An 11,950-nucleotide genomic window follows, 5' to 3' on the forward strand; every position below is an offset into this window, starting at 1 on the left:
CTCTTAATCACTTCAATATTCACAAGGACGCGAACTCTCGTAAGGATGTCGGTCTTTAATAAGCGGGGAACACAGACTCTTGCATAACGCATAACACGTAATGCATAAGAATATGTACCAATCGAAGTTCTCCGTTTCTTTCCCTTCCATGTAATAGAAAACTCTGGTTGGTTCAATTTCTTATGCCTCATGTGTTATGCGTTATGCAAGAGTCTGTGCTCCCCGTTATAGTATCTCGTCGGTGGTATGGGTGATATTTCAACATAATAACAAAATTATAAAATTTACATTGACATATTATGTATACATGCATATTCAGTATTGATTCCCAATTTATGGATGTAACACGGATTCGTACATCCCTTTTCTTTGTGTCTTTCTGCTATGATTTTATCGACAGTGTGAGAAAATGGATGTAGCCACGTAGTTCCTAAATCGAAAATGGATGTATTGGCGATAGTGTACCGGCGATTTAAACGGTAACAGGAAAAAGGCCAGCATGGCTTCTTTCAAGTTTCTCTCTGGTCACGATTAGAACGAATATTTTTTCGTGGTTTAGTACTTCAGTTTGCTTGTGTGATCGGACGAAATATTTTGCTCTGATTTGTTTACGAATATCGGTGAACATTGTAGAGTGATTTTTGAAGATGAACATTCGGAGCTGTGCGTAAGCTAGACGTGTCAGTCAATTTCCTTCTCTCACATCTTTTATATGTACAAACGTGAATAACTGTAACAATAAATCTTCACACGCACGATGACCACATTAAGTGGATTTATAGAATTCTTCCAGAAAGGCAAGGTAAAGACGGCTGTTAGTTTGTAGCATGACCACAAATTTTAGGATAAACTAACCTCAAATCAAAAGACTTACTGTAAAGCCGGGTCTATAAAGCTGGAAACACAATAGACACAGGCAATAGTCACAGGCAAAAGGGAATAACGAGCCGTCCAATCAGAGCTCTGGGATATAATATCGAACTTATACCCCAAAGCTCTGATTGGACGGCTCGTTATTCCCTGTTTCCTGTGCCTATTGCCTGTGTCTATTGTGTTTCCAGCTTAAGAGTTGGTAGTTTATATAGTCGATGAGTCGGAAACGAATCCGAAGGATAATTAGTGAGTCGAGATTGGTCGAAATCAGTAAATCGATAGAGTTGCCCAGCAGTCAACTTCTAATTGTAAAGACCATGGCACACAAAAAATTTAAGTAGTAAGATGTAAGCAGTAAGGAAATTAATATGTTGGATTGGCTTCTAATTACATTATGGCCTACGAACTCTACTGCAATTGGTCAATTCGCTTACGTCTTACTGCTTAAGTTTTTTGTGTACTATGGCCCTAAAATTACCGACTATCAACTTATTATATTAGGTTTTTTTTTTGTGACAGAATTAGTGTACTTTTGTAACTTCAAATGAGATAGGTATATGTTTAACATGTGGCGAAAATGAGAAAGAGTGCAGTCTAGTGCAAGAATAAAAAATAGATATATCCTAGACTGTTGTAGACTCAAACTAACAGTGAGCTAACCCACATTTTATGAAAATGAAATAAACGTAATGTAAGAGCCATTTAAACTAACTCTGATTAACTTAATGAACATGGACACATTTTTATTAAATAATATGAATAAAACTATCAAATTAGTTAATGGAATTATACAAAGTTTGCAAAGGTTCAAAGAATTAAAAATTTCAAATAAATATCAACAAAAGCCATACATGCTATTGGTATAACAAATTCTGATTTATATATTACAATATATTTAAAATTTCAAACGTTTTAATCTTCACAGGACTATAATATTCTCAGTGGATAGTAACTTACAATCAGACAGTATCATAAAAACTTCTTTACATCAATCATGTCCTTGTTACAGAATTAAAAATATATATCTCCATTTTATATTCAAAATATATCGCTCAAACAAGAAAATATCAGTACGAAAAGAGCGTAGTCATAAATATAGACAAAATATTGTGTTGACACTTAAACTATATGGAAGGTAAGTAGATTATTAAACTTATACAAAATTAAAATTATTTTAATCACATAACTAGTGGACATATTCTTATTGGTAAACTTATAATTAATTTTAACATACCTTGAATAATATGACAATAGATGGAAGTTAACATATTGAGATAATATGACCAAACAAATAAAAATTAAATGGATCGAAAGAACAATTGAAATGAAACAGAGGAGTAAATGTTGAATATTATAATAAACAAAAAACACATGACAAAGGTGGGGAGACGTTTTGATGCAAATTAATACAGGAAGAAGGTACTGATTATGAGGTTCATACTGTGGGGATCAATTGGGAGATAATGTATCTAGGATAGGGACAGATACGATTCTGAAAGAAATTCTACGTCATTTTGTTTATTTAAACCATTTTTCTTTTATTTAATTATGTGAATCATCCCTGAAATTTATCTTCTGCTGTAATACCTTTTATTGTCTAAAATCTAGGCTGTGTTCCAAAATTCACAGCCAATACTGAACATTTATAATACACGTAACGTAAACTATAGATTTTTAGCCCTAAACTCTTTTCCAGTCAAAATTATGACTATTATTTATTCTATACTTCGAAATGATAGATGGAGACCCACTTTTCTTTTTTATATCGAAAATATATTCTTCTCTCGTTTTGTTTTAGTCAACATACATTATGTCACAGTCTTGGCAGAAAATCTTATATCTTATATACATTGTCACTATGAGTCATTAACTTAAGGGTTTTTACTCGTTTTTATAAATATTTTTAATGTATTCGATATCGGAAAATCTGTTTTTATTTTATATCTTTTTGTAATTGATAAAAAAATTTTTGAAGATGTTCTGCATAAATAGTACATCGTTTTTCTTTGATTATAGATTCATTAATAGAATTTCTCAATCGTCTTTTTTTATGGAAAGATAAAGAATTCAATCTATGTAGAATTGTGGAAAAAATAAAGAATAAAGAATAATACACAGTCGTCAATAAGGAAATTGATAGTACCTATGAAGTTCTTTCTATAGCAGGATCTGGAAAGGAGAATTATTTTGTCTACCACGCCATAGACCACATCTGTTTTGTATGATAAAAGATAGTAAAAACAAAAATTCAAATATCCATCAGAAAATGTAGTTTTTTAAAATATAAATCAAAAGATAATTTGTTATAATTACAGTGACATCCAAAAAATTCATACAATTGTTGTTTTCAACATTCTCCATCTTGAATTCCATGCAGAGAGTTAAAAGTGAAACATGGCATCTCAAGTTAAACATGGCGCAGTTAGAAAGATGTCATCAATATACCTCATATAAAACGGCAAACGAATTGGTAGTAACTTTAATACCCTTAACTGTAAATCTTATAACACAAAATTCATCACGACGGAAGATAGGGGAAAGCCCATAGAAGCGCTTTTAAAAACGTATACATTTGTTTATAAAAATGTGTTCATAAAAACAATATACTCTTTCCTTTATTTCCCGTCGTGACGAATCTTGTGCTATAAGATTTAGAATTAATTATTAGAGTTACTAACCGATATGTTTGCCCCTTTATGCGAGATACGTTGACATCTTTCTAGCTAGACTCCATGTGTCTATTAGACGCTATGCAATTCATTTAATTGTATATTTGACATTTAACTCTTTGTACGAACATATGCAATTCACGATGGATGTTGGAGGAAACAATCGTTTGAATTTTTTGGATGTCACTGCAATTATAACGAATAACAAGTTATCATTGATTTATATAAAAAAAACCTACATTTTCTGGTAAATATCTGAATTTTTGTTCTCAGCACCCTTTACCTCACAAAAGAGACTTATGACATAGTAGACAAAATAATTCTTTTTTCATATCCTGCTTTCCATAGAAATAACTTCATACATATATGCTATCGATTTCCTCATTAACAATTGTTATCCTTTATTCTTTATTCTTTTTTCCACAATTCGTCATAGATTGAAATATCTTTTTCACAAAAAGAGACGGTTGAAAAATTCTGTTAATAAACCTATAATCAAAGAAAGATGATTTACGTTTCTATTTATTGAGAACATATCCGAAAGTTTTTTATCAAGTACAAGAAGATGTAAAAACATGTTTTTCGATACATTTAAAAGTTTTATAAAAATGGGGACTTTTTTGAGTTAATGTGACGTTGTATATAAGATATAAAATTTCCTGTTAAGACTGTGACGCAACAAACGTTGGCTAAACAAAATAGCGATTAAAAACTCCTGATAAGCATGTTTTGTAAAATCATACAATTTAATGCTGAGCATAAATTTTCGACTAGTTGCTGTGTATTTGCTGAAAACATAATACATAATCATACATATTCAACAACACGAGGGCAGATTCGAAACATTTTGTGTCAGAATCAGAGCAAACGGAGAACTGTTGCTCATTTTGTTGTCAACAAAATGACTTCCATTCATGGAAAATTTTTTGATTCGTCATTCATTTTCAATAACATAAGAGGATCACGACGGTAACAAGAAAAGATAATGATATCTGGGCTTCTGTCGTATATTTGTTAAATAGTTTGAAATATATTAATCGTTAAAAAATTACAAAACGAGCTTTTTGGAATCGGCGCTGTAATGATTGCGCAATTTTAATTCGATTAATCGAAAACAGTCTTCAATAAATAATCTCTGTCGAACGTTTCGGCTAACTTCTAGCCTTCATCAACGAATGTATCAAATAAAATTCATAAAATTCCGTGGTTTCACTCCGACATCAAATTTCCCATAACCAGTTAATAAGCTGGATGGTCACCGATGTTTGACCTCGGGCGTTCGTCATATACAAATTATTACTGCACACCATAATTGTCGCAAAATACAAAACGACGATACTTAAATGAATATAATAAAATGTAACACAGTGGTGATGTTCATGTTGCGATGTCACTCGTAAATTCGGATTAGCGCTACATAATTAAATCAGGATTAGCGCTACATAATTAGTGTTCGCTTTTTAAGAAACACCCTGTACACTTAAAATTTTAACTATATTCTCCGCTATCAATGTATAGAGAGCCTCACATGGAGAGAGTGGCAAACTACATCACGTGATCCGGTCTCCTGTCATTGGACCTGGTAATCAAACTCTGCAGAGCCATGGTGGGGGTATACCGTTTAGGTTAGATGACTGCAAAAGCAGTACGCTTGTCACTTTGTGCTGCTTTTCTCCTCAATTTTACAATTGATAAGGTCTTTGTAAGTGATATATATTATTAATCTTGGAAATATATACCTTCCTCTATTGTACATATATACATGAAATAAAATTACGAATTTTAACTTTTCAGATATCTGAACAGGATTTGTGCATATTATAAAATGCCTGCCAGGTGCAGTGCTCCAAGATGCAAAAACTCCAATAAAGAAGAATATTGCTGCACATCATTTGCCCAAGATGCAAACTCGAGACAAAAATGGATTGATATTGCCGGAATTCCTAATTGGAAACCTTCAAATCAGCTTTACTGTGTGAGTTTGGTACCGAAGCGTACATATAAATATTTTATAATGTAACTCCCGTAAACACCAACAAACATAACATCAATGTTATAATTTTTCACTCAATACCAATATATTAAATTCAATATAATGCGAGTGTATGTAACAATTGCATAGTTGCGTTAAAAATTGTGTGAAATTTTTCTCTAACGTGTATCTCTTATTTTTTAGATTTATTTCCATTCATCAAAATTATTCCGCGTTGGTAGCAAAAAAATTATGAAGAAAGGTGCCATGCCAAGTTTGTTTTGCAAATGTGATGAATCCGTAAAATTAGAAAGAAGGAAAAGATTGAAACATTTATAATGACAGTAAAAAATTGCCAATTTTATGTGATTGAATTATCAGTATTTTTCTTTTCTTGTTATAGATGTGACAATTTATAATAAATGATGTGTAATATATCTTAAAAATTTATGTTTAATAAATATTTCATATTTTTCTTGATTAATGACATAATTTTTTATGATGTTTGTAATTAATTTTTTATGTTTCTTACGATTAAAAAATCAAACACAATTATTTTGCCATAAATTTTATTTTTATTATCAAACCACTTTAATATTAAAAACATATATATATTCAAACTTTAAATTTTGAAATCTTAATCAGGCCTGGGGCCGAGTTGCATATTTCAACCGATTTTGCCTATCGTCATCCCTACTCCTTTTGTTTCATGACATATAGGCCGATATTCATAGTCAGATCTTATATTTAAGACCGTCTTAAGTACAGTCTTAAGATGTCATGAACCAATCAGCAGGTCGCATTAGCGACTTAAGACATTACTTAAGACGGTCTTAAAATAAGAACAGACTATGAATACCGGCCTTAAACTGCGCGCGGAGATATAAGACGCTCGAACTCAGGGATGATATTAGATTATATTAATTCATACAGAGAGAGAGCACTATAGGGCTATAGGACTTTAAAACATATTGTCTCACATTCACATGTAATTAATTTTTACACGAATGTAAGTTAAGTTTGCATACTGAAAAAAATATTTAAAAAGTAATTTTTAATAAATAAATCAATAAAATAAAATAAGTGTATGTTACGAAAAGGAGTGGGAATGACGATAGGCAAAATCGGTCGAAATGTGCAACTCGACTCCAAGGTCTTAAGTAGTTATAATCGTTAATAAATTCTATATAAATAGCATGTATATCATGATCAAAAGTAATATTACAAGTTTTATCTCTTATAATAAGACGTCTTACAGAATTTATACAATTGGAAATATGTGCAAAATTAACCATTATGGTCAAGGAGTTAATGCATTACATAGTTGCGTGAAATGTAAAGGGAGTTAATGCATTACATAGTTGCGTCAAATGTAAAGGGCTTTACATGCGCCAAATCATCCTGTAAATGATGAAATCTTTCTTTTAAAATTTCATTTTTTGTATAATATTTTATAATTTAATTTGCTTTAATTCATAGGTTTGTAAGAATTTAACATTCATATTCAGATATCATTGATATTGTCTTTATTTTGCAGATACTATTTCATTAGCTGATTCCTCTAACATTTTTATGTCCACAGGCAGTTTTTTTACGCAACAGCTATCATTATGAATAACATGTATTTCAATTTTTTTCTTTTTAATTTTACAGATTCATTACATTTGCAAAACAAACTTGGTATGGCACCTTTCCTCATAACATTTTTGCTACCAACGTGGAATAATTCTGATGGATGGAAATAAACCTAAAAAGTAAGAGGTACACATTAGAGAAAAATATCTGTCCCACCAACTGTCATTAACGTAACATCAATATATTAGAATTTTTCACGCAACTACGTAATCGTGTTACATACACTCGCATTATTTTGAATTTAATATATTGATATTGAGTGACAAATTATAACATTGATGTTATTTTTGTTGGTATTTATGGGAGTTACATTATAAAACATTTCTATGCACGCTTCGGTACCAATCTCACACGATAAAGCTGATTTTGAAGGTTTCTAATCAAGAATTTCGGCAGCATCATTCCATTTTTGTCTCGAGTTTGCATCTTGGGTAAATGTTGTGCAGCAATATTCTTCTTTATTAGAGTTTATGCATCTTGGAGCACTGCATCTGGCAGGCATTTTAATATGCATAAATCTTGTTCAGATATCTAAAATGTAAAAATTCGTGGTTTTATTTCATGTATATATGCACAATAAAGGAAGGTATATATTTCCAAGATTAATAATATGTATCAGTTACAAAGACCTTATCAATTTTAAAATTGAGGAGAAAATCAGCACAAGGTGACAAGCGTACTGCTTTTGCAGTTATCTAATCTAAACGTTATACCCCCACCATGGCTCTACGGAGCTTGATTACCAGGTCCAATCAGAGCAGATCGGGTCACGTGATGCAGTTTGCCACTCTCTCCCTATGAGTCTCTAAATACGTACGCTCGTACAGATATTTCGATTTTTAATTGCATATAAATAATTCATGCGATATGAGATTATATAAGATTGATATATTGTTACGTCCAAGCCCTTGGAAATGCGTTTAAACGGGAGAGACAAGGATGGAGTTGTAGAGGGTATGGAAGGACGTTTAGACTTTATCTCGCAGGTATACGCACAGTAGCGAACACCTGAGAGTCGACGCACTTCCTATCGGTCCGGAATATGGGTCAACGTCCTGAAGGGTCGCTATAACGCCTGTTTCCTTTAGCAGTGCGTACGTCGGTCTAATTTTGAGTCAAAGAAATAAATCTTTATAACTCGGGAGTGGACCAGGTTGGATCCTTGGGAAACGGCGAAAGTACGAGGTCTTTTGAATTTAAAAATCAACTGAAGAAAATTATTTTAAATAGAATTTCATTTTATTACTAAAGTACATTACAAAAAAAATGTGATAGCTATTGAGTTTATATGAACTTTATAATTAAAGTTAAACATAATCATAAATTTTATAATTGAATTGAAGTATACATAATTGTCGAGAGTTTGCATAAATTTTATAATTAAATTAAAACATAAGTTTTGAGTTTACATATATTTTGTAATTGAATTAAGTTAAAGATGATCACTAGGTTTACATAAATTTCGCATAAATTTTATAATTACATAAAAATATAATTGTTGAGTTTACATATATTTCGTAATTAAATTTAAGTTAAAAATAATCATTAGATTTACATACATCGAAGAAAAACTTGACAAGTTGACATGATTAGTGGTACATCGGTACGATTATTGATTAATTTGTGCGCTATTGAGTTTGATAGTGTTATGTGTGTGTGTGTTGTCGGAGAGGCAATACATGTTAGGTTGTTAATTAATTTCGTTAATTATGACGGAGAAAGGGGGAAAGGTGTCATTGAAGAAGTCAATGGGGACTAAATATGGGAAGGGGGAAGAAGGAATATACACTGCTATGTGTATATTGGGAGGATGTCCGGTTATGACAGCGCGGAGCTCTTCAGGATCAAAGTAATTCGGGCCGATCGTGTAAATGCCCGGCGGGAGAGGGTCGGTGGTACGTGGGAAGCGGCTAATCATCGCATCGAAGGATTCACCCGGTTGGATGTACCGTCGGGTGAGTCTAGGGGGAGGAGCGGGGAATTCTTCAAGGATTTCCACGCTTGACGTGGAATTCGTAGGAGATAATGGACGAGGCGATGAGGGAGCGGATTGGAGGAAGGAGTCAGGAGTTGTGCGGTGGGGTATCCGGGAAAATGCACTCCGTCAGAGCGTCTGAGAACGCGGGTGACGGAGATCGCGGGGGAGGTGAAGGAGGTATTGCCTCTATGTTTTCTATATTTTGTTGTTGAGGTGGAGGGACCGGCAGAGCCGGTGGTGGTGAATAGGACGGTTGACGTGCGTCCTCGACTCTAGAGATGTCTCTAAGATACTCCTGGAACGCTACGATCAAGAGTTCTCGTGCCTCGAGGTAGGCCCGACTTCGGCGCCAACCTCGGTAAGAGCGGGAGCGGTTTCCCCGAAATCTCACTGCGGATCGAATTTTATTAATTCGCGAAATGGCAAAAAGGAAAAGAAATGGGGGGAACTTACTGTTATCTGACAGAGCGGTGAGACTGGATAGTTAGCCCTCGGTTCGCTGGACCTCTCCAACGGTTGACTTCTTCTGCGCACTGAATCTAATGTTTCAATGCACTGTTTAGTGCTAAAGTGTACGCACCGAGTTGACTGACTATGTAAAAGTGTACGCACTGAGTTTACTGACTGTGCAATGAGTTTACTGACTTTTTCTATCTTTCTGCCCTGTGTCTCGCGATGTCGCGGTTTATATAGGGATAGTTTAGGGGGAGGTTCCATGGTAGGGTATGTCTGATTGGGAAATTGGGGAATCAGGTTTGCAGGATTCTGAGGTGATACAGTTTTGGTTCGTCATTGGAAAATTGCCTTCCGTTTAGCTCCGCCCGCTGTGTCATTTTTTATTCGTTCTCACGTTGAACGATGGATAGATATCTCTGCCATAGATTAGTTAATCGAGAGTCGCGGTTCGTGTTGATTTTTCTCAGTGTCGGAAAATGTCATTACTAGATTTATAACCCTGTCTTAAGCCTAAGCGTGGGACCATTATCGTTGGGCCCGCGTGATATCGGTGTGATATGGTTAAACATTTCATCTTCTTTCGAGCGTCAGTCCGCGCTATCGCTCTTATTATCGCGGGGATTATTTCATGGCTTGGCTTAGCCTTGGTACCAACATTGTTTGATGATTATTTGATGTTGATTTTCGTTTTCCACGATGCTCAAAAAAAGGTTTGATAGTCAATGCTACGAGAGAGTTTTTATCGCGGATCTTTCGATTCTAGGCAATCATTTCGTGATCTGGCTTAGCGCCTTGGTACCAACGCTATTTGGTGATTATTTGATATTGACTTTCATTTTCCACGATGCTCGAAAGGAGATTTAACGTTTGATTATCGGCACTATGAGAGAGTTTTTATTGCGGGTCTCTCGATTCTAGGCAAACAAGATTTTGTGGCTGGAACTTTTCTCGGATTTGTGTTATCAATTGGATTTGTTCATATCTTACTTCGTTGATTGAACGGTCGCGAAACGAAGAAATCGTGGAGTCCACCGGACGTAACAATATCATATTTTACAATAAACTTTGGAGATGGTACACGAAATGACACAGAATTTCTTTGAGAATCATACCTGCCCTAGATGTATTAACTCCCAGTTGAATCTAATAGTACCTCCTTCTTGATTAATTCGTATTAAAAGTATCCTTTCCTTTATCATGTCATTTGTCTTTTATTTATTATAACGTTCAACGTTTGCTCTTCTGTCTTATTTCAATTGTTCTGTCAATCTAATTAACTTCCATTTGTTTGGTCATATTATCTCAATCTCTTAATTTCTATCTGTTGATCATATTATTCAAGATATGTTACAATTAGTTATAGCGAATGCAGCACACATGCACTGATTCTGCTCTAGTGCTACCCTGATATGATGCGAGTATAGAACCACTTTGGTGTTATGCCAAACTGTACTGTCAGAAACGTCAGTGCAACATTTGTTGAATTCGTTCAGTTCATTCAGTTGGTCCAAATATAAATTCAGCACTACACTGGGTCAATTTTCATTTGCCGAATACGACAATCTGAACGCACTGATACAGTAAACACAAGCCGAGAGTGTGGCACTAAAAAAGTTTGAACTCAGTGGGCACTAGTACAGTCTGTCGAATCCACTATTAGTTTACGATTAAGAGTATATTCACTAGTAAATGTCGTCCTTTAATACTTTATGTATAAGTTTAATAATCTACTTACTTTCCTTACAATCTAAATATCAACACAATATTCTATCTACATCTACTACACTCTTTTCATATTGATGTTTTCTTGTTCGAGTAATATATTGTTATATTTTGAACACAAAATGGAGATCTACATTTTGATTCTGTAACGAAGACTGGACGGATATCAAGACATTTTTATGGTACTGATTGTAAGTTATTGTTGATCGCTGAGGATGGTCCTGTGAAGACCAAAACATTTGAAACTTTAAATATATTGTAATATACAAATTGGAATTTGTTACACAGCGTGTTTGACTCATTGTCATTTATTAATACTTATTTTTAATAGAATTATATTTAATATATCGGAAAAAAATTAAGGACAACGAACTGTCGTGTTAGGGATATTGTTTTATTCTATTGATCGATTTAATCGTCAATTAAAGTTAATCGGAATTGATTGAAATGGCCCGCTTCTTTATTTTCCGATTAATTTGTGATTACATTTAAACTGATGATAATGTAAATATTACATTTTTCTAGCTATGGTCATTAAGGAGGTTGTAAGGCAAATGCAATATGTTAAGAACTACTTGAAAAAATTACAGACTATTCTAAATTTCATTTAATAATAATACAAAAAAAATAGAAACAATTGACCAT

General features: G+C 33.6%; 1 protein-coding gene and 1 long non-coding RNA gene across 3 annotated transcripts in view; both read left to right on the plus strand.

The window, feature by feature from the left end:
- The first annotated feature begins 525 nt into the window (after nucleotides 1-525).
- Nucleotides 526-11,950, plus strand: part of Mob3 (MOB kinase activator 3) — an 86,563-nt gene continuing 75,138 nt past the window's right edge. For both annotated transcript variants that reach the window (XM_018501935.1, XM_018501937.1), the window contains exon 1: nucleotides 526-802. In XM_018501935.1, coding sequence (XP_018357437.1) covers nucleotides 758-802 — 45 coding nt within the window. In that variant the 5' untranslated portion in view covers nucleotides 526-757. The remainder of the gene's footprint in view (nucleotides 803-11,950) is intronic.
- Nucleotides 5,068-7,384, plus strand: LOC108757499 (uncharacterized). Its single transcript, XR_001939907.1, has 3 exons — nucleotides 5,068-5,244; nucleotides 5,337-5,517; nucleotides 7,168-7,384. It is a non-coding gene; the product is annotated as an uncharacterized LOC108757499 (long non-coding RNA).

The sequence above is a fragment of the Trachymyrmex cornetzi genome, unplaced genomic scaffold (genome assembly GCF_001594075.2).
Source record: "Trachymyrmex cornetzi isolate Tcor2-1 unplaced genomic scaffold, Tcor1.1 scaffold144, whole genome shotgun sequence".
Classification (NCBI taxonomy): domain Eukaryota; kingdom Metazoa; phylum Arthropoda; class Insecta; order Hymenoptera; family Formicidae; genus Trachymyrmex; species Trachymyrmex cornetzi.